The 17,729-nt window shown below is 40.9% G+C and overlaps 1 protein-coding gene across 4 annotated transcripts in view; it reads right to left on the bottom strand.

Annotated features, from left to right (window-relative positions):
• calcr (calcitonin receptor) overlaps positions 1-17,729 on the bottom strand; it is a 277,766-nt gene that overhangs the window by 126,756 nt on the left and 133,281 nt on the right. For 3 of the 4 annotated variants that reach the window (XM_063042335.1, XM_063042333.1, XM_063042334.1), the window contains exons 3-4: positions 4,661-4,820; positions 4,459-4,569 (exon numbers count right to left, since the gene is read on the bottom strand). In XM_063042335.1, coding sequence (XP_062898405.1) covers positions 4,459-4,569; positions 4,661-4,820 — 271 coding nt within the window. The remainder of the gene's footprint in view (positions 1-4,458; positions 4,570-4,660; positions 4,821-17,729) is intronic. The other variant, XM_063042336.1, reaches the window with a different exon arrangement.

The following is a 17,729-nucleotide window of genomic DNA, read 5'->3' as shown; positions in this document are numbered from 1 at the left end:
CAAACTTCTAAGCAAACTGTGTGCCTTATAGCTTAGCATTTAATACCATCATTCCCACAGTCCTGATTGAGAAGTTGCGGAATCTGAGTCTCTGTACCTCCCTCTGCAATTGGATCCTCGACTTCTAAACCAGAAGACCACAATCTGTGTGGATTGGTGATAACATATCCTCCTCGCCCACTGCTCTACTCTCTATATACCCATGACTGTGTGGCTAGGCAAAGCTCAAATACCATCTATAAATTTGCTGATGATACAACCATTGTTGGTAGAATCTCAAGTAGTGACAAGAGGGCATACAGAAGTGAGATTTGCCAACTAGTGGAATGGTGCTGCAGCAACAACCTGGCATTCAACGTCAGTAAGATGAAAGAGCTGATTGTGGACTTCCAGAAGGGAAAGACAAAGCAACACATACCAATCTTCTTAGAGGGATCAGAAGTGGAGAGAGTGAGCAGTTTCAGGTTCCTGGGTGTCGAGATCTCTGACGATCTAACCTGGTCCCAACATATCAATGCATTTATAAAGGAGGCAAGACAGCAGCAATACTTTATTAGGAGTTTGAAGAGATTTGGTATGTCAACAAATACAATCAAAAACTTCTATAGATGTACCGTGGAGAGCATTCTAACAGGCGCATCACTGTCTGGTATGGGGAGGGATACTGCACACAACTGAAAGAAGCTGCAGAGGGTTGTGAATTTAGTCAGTTCCATCTTGGGTACTAGTCTACAAAGTACCCAGGACATCTTCAGGGAGCGGTGCCTCAGAAAGGCAGCATCCATTATTAAAGACCTCCAGTACCCAGGGCATGCCCTTTCCTCACTGTTACCATCAGGTAAGAGGTTCAGAAGCCTGAAGGCACACACTCAGCAATTCAGGAACAGCTTCTTCCACTCTGCAATTCAATTCCTAAATGGACATTGAACCCTTGGACACTACCTCACTCTTTTTAATATATAGTATTTCTGTTTTTGCATGATTTTTAATTTATTCAATATACATATACTGTATAAAGTATACTGAATAATAAGATTTATTTATTTATTTATTTTCTTCTACATTATATATGCATTGAACTGCTGCTGCTAAGTTAACAAATTTCACGTCACATGCCAGTGATAATAAACCTGATTCTGGTTTAAACCTAATGCACTCAGCAAAATTGGCACATGTTTCTCATTGACTATTTAATTTACTGTAAAATACTGCTTAGTTTGCTCAATATACAAAATTCAGTTATCTATTGTGTAATCAAACTTGTCAATTTTTCTCCAGTAGCCAGCCATTTCTGTTGTTTTTATGATTATTATCATCCTGTACTCATTATTGATGAACCCGTGAACTTGTCCATTTTCTGCCAGCTTTTTTCACTTGATCGCCTGTCTCTTTTTCTGAAGAAACACATGTTGCACTGCTTTTTTCTTAGCTCAAACATTTTGCTGCAATTCAACAGATAAGTAGTTGTCTCGGCTTCGTCTAACACTTACTCATTGCCAGTGTTACGTTTTATATCTCCAAAACATAAAAACTAATTGGAAGGAAAACATGTGGAGTCCAGAATGTAAGTCTAACTTTGATTTTACTTGAAGTGAGGCACACATGTATGAGTTGGTAGTGTCATTTTATATGCAGTTCACATACTTTTACATATAGCCCATAATAAATTACTGAAATGATTATTTAATAAATTATTTACTTTACAATATTACTGAAATATTATATGCACAAGATGATGACAAAAATGGGGAATGGAAAAGGAGAGAAGGGGAAATGGGAAGAATTTATCAGAAGTTAGAAAAATTGATGTTCATGCCATCAGGTTGGAGGTGGTAAAATTGGAGTATGAGGTGTGGCTCCTACGGCTTCATTGTGGCAGCAGAGAAAGCCATACACCACCATGCCATTAGAATGAGAATGGCAAGTCAAATTGAAGTGGGGGGCCACTGTGACATCCCGCCCTTATGAAACAAGTACAACTTCATTAGTATTTCAGCAGTAGAGGCAGTGTGAGAAAGTGTGTGTGGGAGAGGGTATGTGCGAGAGAGCGAGAGAGAGAGAGGGAGGGAGAGAGAGAGTGTGTGTGTGTGTGTGTGTGTGTGTGTGTGTGTGTGTGTCTATCTGGGAGAGGGAGAGGGAGATCATTGACCTAATTAACATAAACAAACATAAAATCTATGTATGAATTATTCATGCGCTCCTGTTCCTAGATATGTTTAACTCCCAGAAGAGTTAAATTGTAATATTATGCAATTCTAATTTTTTACCGTAATTTAGGTCATAGATGAATCACACTTCATTCATTTAAAAATATAGCAAATTTACATGGTCAGATCCGGCTCTCCTTCAGTAAGACCTACATCCAAATACCAAATGTGTGCTCAGACTGGAATTTTGCACAAGAGAGGAACATACAATCATATAATGTTATGATGCAAAAGGAGGCAATTTGGTCCATCACGGTCATATTTGTCTGAAAGTGAACTTTAGGATAACCTTACTTTCCAGACCCGAATCCAAAATTCTTCAGATTATTATCCTTCAAATACTTAATCCAAGTATCCCTTAATTGAGGGGAGAGTTTTTATCTCAACCACCTCCACCACTCATTCAATTGCAATCCTGTACCAGTCATTGAATTTTTTTCCCACTAATTTCCACTTCCATACTTCCACCAATTAGCTAGTTAGCAACCCCTCTGCCATGATGAATAGGTCACTTCTGTTTATACTGTCTAGGGGTGAATTAAATCTCCCCTCATTCTCTTTCAGAACGGAAACTGAAGTCATTTTTTTCCTTCCAGCTATACTTCTTCAATTCTGGAAACATCCTTGAAAATTCTCAAAACCTTTCCCTATTGCATTAACTCTAGATGTGGTTCAGTGGAGATTTTGTACAGTTGTAGCAAGATCACCCTGCTGTTACATTCTACATTATGTCAATAAAGACAAATACCTTGTGTGTAATCTTAACCACCTTATTTACCTTTCATGTTGTCTTTAGCAACTTCTGTAAATACATTCTACGTTTCCTTGAGAGAGAGAGTGGAAGACTCTTCTGTGTGCATTAATAAAACTTCTACAAACACTGTCACTTATAATGCACCATTAAAAGATAAGAAGGTGCAAGTTGTCTCACAGAACTGTACTCATACGAGAATCAATCATGAGCAAAAGCTAGTGTAACTGTAAAAATCTTGATTAAAGGGTTGGACTAACAAAGGAGAGGATCACAGATGGGTAAGAAAGGTTAGGAGGAAAATCCAAAGCTGAAAGTTGTGGTCACAGGTGCCAAATGGAATTGGATAGTGCAGGATAATAGAAATAGCAGTGAGGCAAGCTGTCTGTGTTTGTAAATCAGCCTGATATTGGAGGACCAGGGAGTTCCAACACTGTTTTCTATTGTAAGGTTGGACAGAACATTTTTCAGACAGGGAAAGGAGAGTCATGAAGGATATGAGATTGATTCTTTAGGCTGTGGCACCAGACAATGTAACTTGGTGAAGCAATGAATACATTACTGCTGACCAAGTGCGAGTAGAGGGTCCAAGAGACTGATTTATTGGTAGTAATTAATTGTGTTGCATTTGGATCAAAATTGGATAGGAACAATTTGTTTTATTAAATTCTTCTTCCAAGTTGTATGAAATACATCTTAGCCATCAATTTCTCAAAAAACATTTAAGTTGTTAAGTCTTACTCTTCCATTCAAACAAAAATATTGCTTCACAATCCCTTTTTGCTCAGTTTATAGCAGCATTTTCAAACTTATATCTGTGTGCTGAGAAATTCTCTGGCTATCTCCTCTTATGTCAGGGATATGGCTTCTTTTTGCCTCTCCCTCCATTCAGTGAAGCAATTTCCTTTCAAATTATTTAATTCACTTAATATAAACATCCTCCTCTTTTATTCCAATGAGCAAACTTACCTATCTTTCCATACCAATCGCATTGACACAGGGAAGGGAGATGGAAATTAGAATCCTTTATAACCAGTCAAAATTACCGCTGAAGGACTCTGCATTGACCTTTATGTTAATGGCCAAATCTGGACCTTACTCCATCAGGCCAGTCAAACATTTCCTCTTAGATTATGACTCAGTGCCTGGATATCAATCTCATTCCTTGCAGGAAACATTTTAACAAAGACACTGAAGTGCAGGGAAGAGAAGTTAGTGTACAGTTTACTGATGTTTTCAGAATAACCACTGAAAATTTTCAGTCTGCTTGATGGAAAACAAACATTAGCTCAATCTTCACTTCATAAAATCATGACTGAAATGGAAATATGGGTGTAATATCTGTCTATTGGTTCAAGTTTTGTTCTTATTGAAAGTTTCAGAGAGAGAGGGATGTAAGATCATGTTTGAGACACAAAATATTTCTGTAAACTAGCCTAGAAGAACAGAAGTAGAATTCCTATGCAGTGCAGAAATTTTGTGAAGAAATAAGTCTCTTACCAGTTTCATCAAAATCATTGAAGTGATTTGGACAATTTTGTATGCTTAACGTTCCTGCTGGTGTATCATCCCAGCATAACCATCCGTCCCAGGTTCTATTGCAATATAAGCCTGTGATGTCAGAAAGTGTAGCTTATTACTTAATATTATTTAAGTAACCATGTTAACAAAAGTACAGTTATTTTAGCATGGTATCAGTTACCTGGTTTATTATATGGAGTATCCCTGGCCATTTTTTCATAACACTTAAACTGTGCATCCATTATCTTCTGCTTTATCAAATTTTGAGCAGTTTCCACAGTTGGAGGCTCAGTTATAAATTCATCATAATTCTCAGTTGATGCAAGGCTCGGCATAATTCTCTGTGAGATAAAAGAGAAAATGCTCCATGTTTAAAAATTATCTGCCTACATTGCATTCCATCTGCAGTCCTAAAACTGGACACATTTATTTAAAACTGAGCAAGTTACTAGTCAAAGTGAGCTTACTGTTCAACATTGACTGTATTTACTTTGATACCATTGCAGCAATAATATTCCTTTGACCCTTGGAATTTACATTGAACGCATTAATAGCCTTGCACTGTTTGTTCATACGCTTTGAAATATTTAAGTAAAATATTTCTTTAACTTTAAAAAGATGAATAGCTTAAATAAGTCCAACATAAGGACAATGATTAATAATGATGTATATGCAAATTAATCAAACACACACACACACACAATGTCACTATTCACTTTCAACTGGCCTAGCCCTTGCCCTTGTGTTGATCAGACTTGATCACAGCCCTATTTAACACCATCACTTTTGTTCAGTCTGCAGCTACCCAGTCACATCTCCCAATGTCAGCAAAGTTACTAAAGCAACAACCTGTTGCAATGCATTCCCAATTGTACATATAGTCACCACTCTCAACCGTGGTTCTGGATTGAAGGCAGCAGGCAAAGAGATTTTGTAATTGGATGCATGGGGCAGGAGAAAGAACATCTATAACCTCTTTTCCAATTTCATTTGGAGCATTGTGACCTCTTGGATACCATGCTTTAGGAAGAATATAAAACAAGAGAGAGGGTGCAAAGAGATTTACTGTGAGATTTACAGAAGTATAGATGGCTTCAATTTTGTGGATTTCCTGAAGAAATAAGGAAAGTGAGAGATGATTTGATTACGGCCTGGTATGGGAATACCAATGCCCCTGAATGGAAAAAAAACTATAAAATTAGTGGATACAGCCCAGTCTGTCACAGGTAACCCCCCACCATTGAGCATATTTACAAGGAGTGCAGTTGCAGGAAAGCAGCATCCATCATCAAGGACCCTACCATTCATGACATACTCTCTCCTCACTGCTGCCACCAGAAAGGAGGTATAGGAACCTCAAAACCCACACTCCCACATTCAGGAACAGTTATTACCATCAACCATAATTGGGCTCTTGAACCAGAGTGGCAGCATGGTACTGTAGTGGTTAGCACAATGCTTTACATACCGGATATCGGGGTTCAATTCCCACCACTGCTTCTAAGGAGTTTGTACATTCTCCTCGTGACCACGTGAGTTTCCTTTGGGTGCTCCGGTTTCCTCCCACAGTTCAAAGACATACCAGTTGGTAAGTTAATTGGTCATTGTAAATTATCCCATGGATTAACTAGGGGAATTGCTGGGCAGCATGGCTCGAAGGGCTGGAACAACCTATTCCACGCTGTATCTCAAAAAATAAATATGCAAACGCAATAAAAAAATGGAAGTCTGCTACTATGCCTCTCATAATTTTAAACTTTCCTATGAAGCCTCACCCATTCTCTGGCATTCCAAGGAATAAAGACTTAGTCTGGCCAACCTCACATGTCATTAAGATAAAATAGTTATAATGCAATATAGGTCAAAAACTTGATGAAAATTCAAATAAATTGGACGGAGGTAAGAAGAATAGAAAAGCATAATACACTTTAAAAGTGAGGATTGTGAAATTTGAGCACTCAGAAAAGTTTTTATGTTATTAAATCATAGAAATGTCAATATTATTGTACATATCTAATATTAAATTAGAAAGCAAATGGTGTGCTACAGTTAATTGCAAGGGAACTGGAGAATAAGAACTAAAGTATAAAAAAGACTAACTGCAAGTTATTACTGCTTTGGCGAGATCACACCTGGAGTAAAATGCATAATTCTGATCTCTTTACATTAGGGATATTGCAGTATCCTCTGAGGAATGGTAACAAAGGATCAGTGGACATTTCAGAGACGAGGAGAAACCCAAGTTACTTCCTCCAGAGTTGAAAGAAAGAGCATGGTTAGGTTTTCCTAAGGATGATAAAAGAGCTGTGGCTAAGTTTATTAAAAATCAGGTTTGATAGATTTTTGGATGCACTGGGAAGGTTGAGGTTTGCATTGAGATGAAGATCGGCTGTAACCTTATTAAATGACAAAGTGAGCTCAAGGTAGCAAATGTTCTAATTTGTGCTGCTGAAGCTGAACCATTCAGTTAGAAGAAAGTTAATATTTTAAGAGTCCCTGTGAATATAAAATAGCTTCATAAATTCCTGTAATAAATCACCCTGCTGAATGCTATTTGGAATGAATAATTCTTGATATATTTATGTAAATCTTTATTAATGACAATTTGAAGGGTATTATTTTCATTTTAAGTATTTTATACTCTCAGTAATAAGACACTAAATTTGATAGAAATTACCAGCTTACCTGCTCTTTAATAGAGCTATTAGCTGTGCACCAGCTGCGTGTTGCTAAATTATCTGTCTTTTCTAATAAACATCTGGGTTGTTCAACCTAAAACTAGCACCCTGCATGTGTAATCATAGATCAAAGTTTACAATTGATGTTGAATGAAGAGCAGGATATGCTATCCTACGTGAATGAAAGAGTAAAAAAAGCCTCTGCTTCACAAAAGAGCTGTTATTCTTCCTGTTTGTGAATTAAACTGTTTGATTAATAATAAAACTGCCTTTAAAATGCATTGCATAGATTTGCAATCTGATAGACAGAATAGTGAATGGCAATTAGAGCTGGTATGAAAATGAATTTAAAATTCCTCTGATTTTGAAAGGAAAGCAAATAATGTGCTGTGATCTCTGTTTCCACTTGTCTTCTCTAAGAAGTCCATAAATTATAGCAAGTATGTACTTCACTTTGCATACTTCTCTTTTAGTTCGTTATTTTTTTCATTGCAAATCCATAATCAGAGATTTACCATTGAAAGACTATTTTCCAGTGAAGCCTGGGGTCAGTCACTATATACCCGACACTAGACCCTGGATGAGGACAGAATGCCAGGATTCCAACTGGATGGATCCTGCCAGATGTGAACACATGCAAGCGGCAGATCAAGGCAAGACTGAGCAAGTTTGTGATGCAACATCCACAGGTGAAGCTGGCCTTGTTGACAAAATAATGAAGCATTTACCTGCAGCCAGGAACAACAAACAATAAACCTCTACGGGATGAGAAACAGAAATGGAAGGAATACGTCTTTTAAAAGGCCATGTGATCAAGCTAATGAGCAGTAGAGAACATGAAATTTATAGAATCTGGATCTTCATTCTTGCAAATCATGTGATATTAATATCCTTACCCTCTCAATACGGAAAAACATATCAGGCTACTGGTTATGACAAAACAGACTACCTTTTCACAAACAAAATAGCACCAGGCTTACCAGTGAGCTGAGTGTGCTCAGTGCTGGTCTTGCGTAGTTTGAACAGGATCAACCTACTCTCCCAAGTCTATCTAGTTCTCAAAGGCAAGACCTTGTGCAATAACATAGCCTTTCACCCATGATGCCAGAACAACTCTCGCTATCAAGCAATTTGAAAACATTTTTTCTGAAGTCAAAGTTTATGAAACACAACATTTTTTAAAACTATTGGAAAACAATTAAACTTGTTCTGAAACTAAACATATTAAAACATGAAAACTCTAAGAAAAAAAACCTCAAAAATGCTTAAATAAACTCAATCAATTAAGAATATATAAACTAAGGATAAAGATTCTGCAGTTGCTGGAAATCATGAACAACATACACATCATACAATAGGCAACAGACAATAGACAATAGGTGCAAGAGTAGGCCATTCGGCCCTTTGAGCCAGCACCACCATTCACTGTGATCTTAACTAAGGCGAATTGCAAAGCGTCGAGGTTGACCGGTAGGCTGTGGTTGATGTGTGCCATAACCAATCTCTCGAAGTACTTCATAGCAATTGATGTCAGAGCCACAGGTCGATAGTCATTCAGGCATGCCACCTTGCTCTTCTTCGGCACTGAGATTATCGTTGCCTTCTTAAAACACGAGGGGATCTTAGACTGAAGCAAGGAGCAGTTGAAGATGTCAGCAAACACTCCAGCTAGCTCGCTTGCACAGGCCCGGAGAACCCGTCCCGGGACGCCATCTGGGCCCGTTGCCTTCCTTGGATTTATCTTCAGGAAGGCCCTTCAAATGTCCTCCTCGGTGACGATGAATCTCGATGCCACCAGGTCCGGTTCATCCAGAGGGAGCGGGATGCTCCTCTTCTGTTCGAATCTTGCGTAGAATACGTTAAGTTCGTCAGGAAGAGAAACACCACAGTTATTGATATTCCCAGCCTTTTCTTTGCGCCCAGTGATCTCATTTAGACCCTGCCATAGTCTACTGGCATCCCTCTGGTTAGCCTGGGCTTCCAGTTTTGCTCAATATTGCCTCTTGGCACCCTTAATGGCTTTCCGGAGTTCACACCTGGATTCCATGTAGCGACTGGTATCCCCAGACGTAAAAGCCGCAGCTCTAGCCTTTAAAAGGGACTTGACCTCATAATTCATCCAAGGTTTCCGGTTAGGGAATACCCGGATCATCTTGCGAGACACACAGTCCTCCGTGCATTTCCAAATAAAGTCCGTGACAGCTGAGGCATACTCTTCGAGGTTAGCTGCCGAGTCCTTGAATACTGACTAGTCTACCGATTCAAAGCAGTCTCGGAGGACCTCATCTGTTTCCTCCGTCTGACGCATATTATCATATGCACAAACACAGTGAGGTATAGTGAAGTGAAACCTTACTTGTGTAGGTGGCATAATAGCGTAGTAGTTAGTGTAATACCGTCAGCTGTAAGAAAGATTGGTGTTCAATTCCTGCTGCTGTCTGTAAGGAGTTTATACATTCGCCCTGTGACCTCATGGAAGGTCCATTTTCCTCCTACACTTCAAAAAGTTGTGTGGATTACGGTTTGTAAGTTGTAGACATCCTATGTTGATGGCAGAAGCATGGCAACACTTGTGGGCTGCCCCCAGGATACCTCGGACTGCGTTGGTTGTTGATGCAAATGGCACATGTCACTGAACATTTCGATGTACATGAGAAACATAAAGCAAATCTTCAATCTATCTTTAATCACAGGCATAGGGATTCATACAACACACAGAATATAATAACACATAAATTATACCTGGCGGTGAACTAACTGAAGATGGTGCCAAGCAAAGCATCAGTGCAGAGAGAAAAAAAACTATCTGAAAAGAAAGCCATGGTAGTGTGGCAGGGCAAGAGGTACATAGTGTTCTACTTTTGGGGTAGGATCAGCGTTGCAAACAAGAGAAAATCTGCAGATGCTGGGAATCCAAGCAACACACTCAACATGCTGGAGAAACTCAGCAGGCCAAGAAGCATCTATGGAATGTACAATCCAGTCGATGTTTTGGGCCAAAACCCTTCAGCTGGAAGAAGTAGAAGGTACTAGGTGATAGGTGATATGAGGAGAGGGTGAGGGGTGAAGTGAAGAGCTAGGAAGTCAATTGATGAAAGAGATAAAGGACTGTGAAGGGGGAATCTGATAGGAGAGAACTGAAGACCGTGGAAGAAAGGAAAGGGGAAGGAGCACCAGATGGAGGTGATGGACAAGTAAGGAGGTAAGGCGAGAGAGGGAAATAGGTAGGTTCCTGCTGAAGGGTCTCGCCCGAAACATTGACTGTACTCTTTTCCATAGGATTAGGGTTGCACAGGTCTGTTCAAGAACTGATGATTGTAGAAATGTATCTGTTCTTGAACCTGATGGTGTGGGAGCTCAGGCTTTTCACTGATCCTGACTGATGCAGCAGTAAGTTGGGATGTTGACGATAGGGTGCCACTTCCCGTAGATGCTGTCAATGATGAGCAGACCTGTGCCCAATGGCAGAGTGGCGTGTGTCCACTACTCCTCATCTCCTCTTGCATTCCTGCATGTTGGAATTACCATTACATCAAGTTATATCAAGGCTCTCACTTTAGTCTTTTAATTATTTGGAAGGTCAATGGTCAATGGCTAGAGCTTCAATGAGTAACATAAATTAAAAGCATGCATTCTGTAAGGGAAAACCGAAGGTTGCAGCCAGGTGCGACAGCAGTTTGCTGATTGCGCTCTGATTTTGAACTTCTCGTGGACGTTTGTGTGGGAGCTCAAAATTGTGGAAAACCCTGAATAATGAGTGCCAGGTTGGACTAGATGCAGAAACAGCCTCGCTTATTAAAATGAGGCAAAATGTCTGTGAGAACGTAAGAACATAAGAAACAGGAACAGAAGCAGGCCATCTGGCCCATCGAGCCTGCTCTGCCATTTAATAAGATCAAAGCTGATCTGGCCTTGGACTCATCTCCATCTACCTGCCTTTTCCCCATAACCCTTAATTCCCCTCAGAGAGGGACTATAGTTAGTTCATAGCACACACAAACTGCTGGAAGAACTCAGAAGTCAGGCAGCATTTATGGAGGAGAATAAGCTTCAGGCCAGTACTCTTCATCAGGACTGGAAAAGAAGGCAGAGGAAGTCAGAATATGAACCAGGTGAGGAGGGAAGGAGTACAAGCTGGCGGTGAGGGGGCAGTGAGTTCATGGGGACAGGAATGAGGTAAGAAGCTGGGAGGGGATAGGTGGAAGACGTAAAGGATGGATGGAGAAGAAATTACTGGAATTTAGAGAAATTGATGTTTACACCATCATGTCCAAGGCTACTCAGGTGGAATATAAGATGTTGCTCCTCCAACCTGAATCTGGCCACTTAATTGCAGTAGAGAAGGCTATGGACCAACATATCAGAATGGGAATATGTAGTCATATTGAAATGGGTAGCCACCAGGCGATCCTGTCTTTTTTGTGGCTTACGGAGTGAATGTGCTTGACAAAGCAGTCCTGCAATCTGCATCAGGTCTCACTGATGTAGAAGAGGCTGCAGCAAAGCATTGGAAATAATACGTGACCTCAACAGACTTGGAGGTGAAGTGTTACAGCAGCTGAAAGGCCTGTCTGTGTTTATTACCCTTCACAGATACTAACTGACTAGCTAAGTTCCTCCTGTATTTGACAAAGTTGACTGGAAAGATACCCTAGCAGGGATGACAGTGGAGCAACAATGGCAGGTATTTCTGGGAATAATACAGAAGGTGCAGGATCAGTTCATTCTAAAGAAGAAGAAAGATTCTAAGGAGAGTAAGGGGCGACTGTGGATGACAATGGAAGTCAAGGACAGTATAAAAATAAAAGAGAGGAAGTATAACATAGCAAGGATGAGTGGGAAGCCAGAGGATTGGGAGACCTTTAAGGAGCAATAGAAGATAACTAAAAAGGCAATAGGGGGGAAAAGATGAGGTACGAAGGTAAGCCAGCCAAGAATATAAGGGAGGATAGAAAAGCTTTTTTAGGTATGTGCAGAGGAAAAAATTAGTTAAGACCAAAAAAAAGGCATTGTTTCAACCATAATTTTTGGAAGTTCATTTTGAACATCACCTTTTACATTAAAGAATTATTTTAAGGAATACTTCATTCCAAAAGTGGTTTTCTCTTTTATGCTCATTGGAAACTCACTAATAATGCTTGGACATTGCATAAAGTACAACAAAAATGAAAACAAAGTGAAAATTGTTGATAACTGATGTTTATAAATCATCTACTGTTAAAAGCAAATATCATGTCATTGTTTCATATATCAGGGGTCCCCAACCCGTGGACCGGTTTAATATTGACAATATACTTGTGGACCGGCCAGGGGGGAGGGGGTGCTAATCACAACCGGAATATAGGTGATAAGTCAACTATAAGTCACTTATCAGTGGCTAATACACTCAATTTTGTTTGTAAAAGGGTTTATCTAACAAATTTAATATTAAACATACAGCGCATATTTTCCTCGCATGAATATATTGATAAGTCAATTATAAGTCATAAGGGGGTTCCTTATGTCCAGTCTATTCCGCAATTTAGTTTTCGTTGTATTCATTGCAGAAAACTCCACTTCGCAGAAATATGATGTTGGAAATGGAAACAACGTTTTCAGTGCTTTCGTGGCTATCTCAGGATATTCAGCCTTGACTTTGATCCAGAATGCTCGCAGAGATGTTATGTCAAACATCCTTTTCAGCCCACCGTCATTTGCAAGCTCGAGGAGTTGATCTGCTTCCCGTGCTGATATGGAAGATTCACCAGGGACATTCACAAATGGGTCACGGACCCATTCCTTTGCACGTCTTGGGTCATTTGCGGTTGGGAAGTAATGCTTGAATTCGGCGAAGATAGGTGTTCATGCACCAGCTGTGAGCCCCAGTCTCTCCCAAATTCCCAGCTAATGTTGTGAACATGTTAAGTATGCCCCTGTCCACTCGCCGTCCCCACAGTTTCGGTCTGGCTGTGAAAGCAGACACTTTATCTGCCGACTTGAAGACAGTTGTCATTCTCCCCTGAAGTGACAAATTGAGCTCATTGAGCAGGTTGAAGATGTCACACAGATAAGCGAGTTTTGCTATCCACTCCTCATCACTGAAGTGTGCTGCCAGTGGTGACTTTTTTCCTGAAAGAAATCTCTGTAGCTGCTCTCTTAACTCAAAAACACTGACCAGGGCTCTCCCCCTTGATAGCCACCTGACCTCAGTGTGTAAGAGAAGGCGTTTGTGCTCTGCTTCCATTTCCTCACAAAGCTGCTCGAACAGATGTGAGTTAAGGGCTTTTGCTTTGATGTGATTGATAACTTCAACAACGTCACTCAATACGCTGTTAAGATCAGGTGACATTTTTCGGCTAGCCAGCATTTCCCTGTGTGTGACACAGTGTGTAGACTGGCATTCAGAAGCAACCTCTTTGACTCGGGTAGTGAAACCAGACTCGTTAAGCCGTTCCAACAGCTGTGCTTCGATGTCCTCCGCTATGTCATCGATTCTCCGTGAAACTGTGGTAGCTGAAAGAGAAACCTGTGCCATCTTGTTAGCTGCAGCTTCTCCCAACCGTTCACGGCACATGTCCTTGGCAGCAGGCAGAATCAATTCTTCACCAACAGTGAAAGGCTTCTTAGCCTCAGCAACACGGCTAGCCACTAAGTACGACGCTCTCAGAGCAGCAGCATTTGTGGAGGTGGTGGCTCTCAGCACTTGCTTCTGTCTCGCTTGCTCACATTTTTTCCGCTCAAAAAACCCAGTGGGTTTGTCTTTAGTGCAGGGTGCTTGGAATCAAGGTGCCGAAGCAGATTTAAGGCTTCATTGCCTCATTAGACAGCTTGTCTCCACATATCACACACAGGGGGCTTGAAGCGTGCCAGTCACCACTCGCAATAAAGCTATATTTTACGTACGGCTCTGTCGAAGGAAGCTTTCTTTTTTTGCAGTCTCGGCCTCAGCTGTCTCTGCGTTATCATCTCTGTTAGGCCTTTTATGTCCCCTACCATCTCTTCCAAAGAAATTCTCAAGCGACGTTTGTTTCTTTACTCAGTAGTTGTAGGTTAATGACCGACTGATGTCCTCGTGTGGGTAACGACCTCGCGTGCATTCAAGTTCAACAGTATGTGTCAGGGAATGAGGAGAGATCCAGTTGATTCATATCGTTTCCTCGCGGCCCAGTACCAGCCCACTGTTTGGGGACCACTGTTATATATATCATACTTGGCACCCTAGTTTATGCTTTTTTAATTGGACTTTAAAAGCAGATGTCTGTGATTTCAGTGGAAGAAAATTTTCATAGAAGTTTTAAAAAGACACAAAGACTTGCACATTTGTAATTTTGGATAAATCATCTATGATGATTATCCAAATGCCTAAGTAATGTACAGGGCAAAAGGGGGAAATACTTTGAATATATTACAGACAACCTTCTCATTCAGCATAATTCTGTTCCATTGCAGAATAGGGCATTACTGTAAATAGCTCTGAAGAAAGATGGATTAAAGAGAGCAAACATCACTGGGTGGGTTTATATAAACAATAGAAAAGGATAAAGAGCAATCCAAGGTAAAATTATTTATTGAAACTGAACCAATGTGTTGAAAATACGCATTGCCAAAATTAAAAACTGGCTGTCAAAACTGAATCTAAACAAAGGATATTGCTTTAAGAGATTGAATATCTCTCACTGGGAGAACTAAAGCCAAAGCTTTCTGTTGAATGATCAAGAGATGGACAGCAAGATGAAATAGGAGGAAAATATGATAGGGAATGAACTGATAGTACAATCAAGAAGCTGGCTGAATATAGAATGATCAGCATAAAAACATAGAAGTGGGGCAAAGGAGTAGTATTAAAGTTATTCTGACAACCAACATAACATCTTTACATTTCATCTGATTTTGCTGATGAAGAACATGTTGCCAAAGTCAAGTAATTAAGATACAGGACAGGATGAAAGTTGAAAAAGTGGAGCTATTATGTCTAAGTGTAATTATAGATATTACCATATCAGGATATCATTCCATCCTAGTCTACTGAGAGACACTGGATCTAATCTCCAGAAAGATACAGGATTAATGTCAAAGGACAGGAAAATTATAAAAATTACATTTCATCACTCCTCCCCCACCTACTCCACCACCTTCCTCTTTGCCTAGTTTCACCTATCAACTATCAGCTTCCCCTTCCCCACCTTCTTATTCTGGTTCCTTTCCCCTTCCTTTCCAGTCCTGATAAAGAGTCCTGGGCTCTATGACGAAAAGCCTGAACTCCCCATTCTAACATTGGCCCACTCCCACAATGGCCACTGCACTTAAACCTAACTTATTTTTATTGGCCCTTGACAAGTGCATAATTATGTACAATCCAACATCTCCTTGCGAACTATGGGGTGCTGGGAACGGACCCAAATGCGAGACAAAGACACTGAAGTACAAGGAACAGGAATCGACTGGAGTAGGGACGTGACAGGATACAGACAAGGAGCAGGGACAAGAACGCAGACTTGGGCCAGGGCATAGACAAGACGGGGAACCCAGACACAGAACTATGCACTAGAAGCAGAGTGCACAGAGACTGGACAAGTACCCAGAACCTGGATCTTGCCTCAGGCTCGGGCCCCAGAATCAGACAAGGACAAGACATGACTACAGGGCAGGACATGGCCAGAGTCAAGAGGCTTGGGGCTGCAGTCTGGGGTTCTTGGAGCTTGACAGTGGGATCTTTGAGGCTGGGGTTCTTGGAGCTTCTCTTGGACAGGGCGCTGAACTCCTGGGCAGGACGCGGAGGCAAGGACAGGAAGGGACTGACCCAACCGCAGGGTAACGGCAAACAGCCTATGGCCTGGCTTACCTGACAGAGGCAAGGGACAGGAAGGGACAGAACCAACCATAGGTAACAGCAATCAGCCTGGCTTATCCAATGGAGCCAAGGGACAGGAAGGGACAGAACCAACTGCAGGGTAACGGCAATCAGCCTGGCTTACCCAACAGAGGCAAGAGCAGGAAAGGAGCTCAATCCAGGGTGGCTCTGAGTCTCGGGGCAGCCAGCAACCTTGGCTGGCTACAGAAACAGCCAAAGCCATACCACGATGACTGCTCCAACGAATGGCAACAAGGCTCCATGAAGCAGTGGTCCTCCAACCAGGCCTAGAGATCACAAATGGTTTCACTAGCCTTCCATCAGCAGGTTGCTCCAAGGGGGACTGACAAGACAAACCAGCCACCCACACTTGACCCCAAGGCCACTTATATTCCAAGCCCCAAGATGGGAATCAGGTGCCCATGATTAACTCAACCAAACGAGGGACAGCTGGAAGACCTGGAGTCCTGAGTCCACGGACCGGACCGTGAACCAGAATGCGGACTTCACGGACCGGACCATGACCGTTTCTAAGAATGTCCCAACTGCCCCCGCTCACTTCTTTTGAATTCTTCCTCCCACTACACAATCTAACGTCTCCCCAGAACTGTGGTGCGCAGATCTGTAATTTTGTCATTCTGGTTTGAAGACAGCAGTACTGGTAGACAAGGTAGACAATTATGAAATCTCCTTGGACAAGGAGATTTCATAATTGGATGCATGAGGCAGGAGAAACAACATCTATAACCACTTTTCCAAATTCATCTGGAGCATTATGACCTCTTGGATACTATGTTTTAGGAAGGATAAAAAACAATAGAGAGGGTGCAAAGAGATTTACTGTAAGATTTACTGAAGTATAGATGGCTTCAGTTTTGTGGATTTCCTGAAGAAACTAGGAAATTGAGAGGTGATTTGATCATGGGCTGTTATGGGAATACCAATTCCCTTGAATGGAAAAAGAAACTACAAACAGTAGTGGATACAGCCCAGTCAATCACAGGTTAATCCCTCCCACTATTGAGCACATTTACAAGGAGCGCTGTCACAGGAAGGTAGTGTCAATCATCAATGACCCCCACCATCCAGACCATGCTTTCTTCTCACTGCTACCATCAGAAGGGAGGTACAGAAACCTCAAATCCCACACCACCACATCCATGAACACTTATTACCCATCAACCATTATCAGGCTCTTGAACCATATGGGATAACTTCACTCACCTCAACACTGAACTGATTCCATGACCTATGGACTCACTTTTAAGGAATCTACAAATCGTATCCTTGATTGTTATTGCTCATTTTTTAAATTTATTTTCTTCTTTTCTTTCTGTATTTGTAGTTTTGTTTTCATCTTTTGCACATTGGCTGTTTGTCCATCTGCGGTATATGGTTTTTCATTGATTCTATTGTGTTTCTTTCTATTTACTATGAATACCCACAAGAAAATTAATCTCAGGGAAGTATATGGTGACATATACGCTGTGTCACTTAATGATATAATTACTTTGAACTTTGAACTTTTAAGTGTTTCAGTCTGAAAGAGCTAGACAAAGCAAGAAAAGAGAAACTGCCTCCAGTGGAAGAGGGGTCAAGAACTGGAAGTCTCAGATTGAAAGTGATTGACAAAATAGGCAAAATTGATTTGAGGAAAAGCTTTTCCAAGCAGCAAGCACCAATGATCTGGAAAACACTGCTGAGTAAAAGGAATTAGGAAATATATATAGGCCTAGATGGAA

The sequence above is a fragment of the Mobula hypostoma genome, chromosome 3, assembly GCF_963921235.1.
Source record: "Mobula hypostoma chromosome 3, sMobHyp1.1, whole genome shotgun sequence".
NCBI classification, from domain to species: domain Eukaryota; kingdom Metazoa; phylum Chordata; class Chondrichthyes; order Myliobatiformes; family Myliobatidae; genus Mobula; species Mobula hypostoma.
The sequence above is the reverse complement of the archived record's forward strand: the minus strand, read 5'-3'. Positions and strand labels throughout refer to the sequence as shown.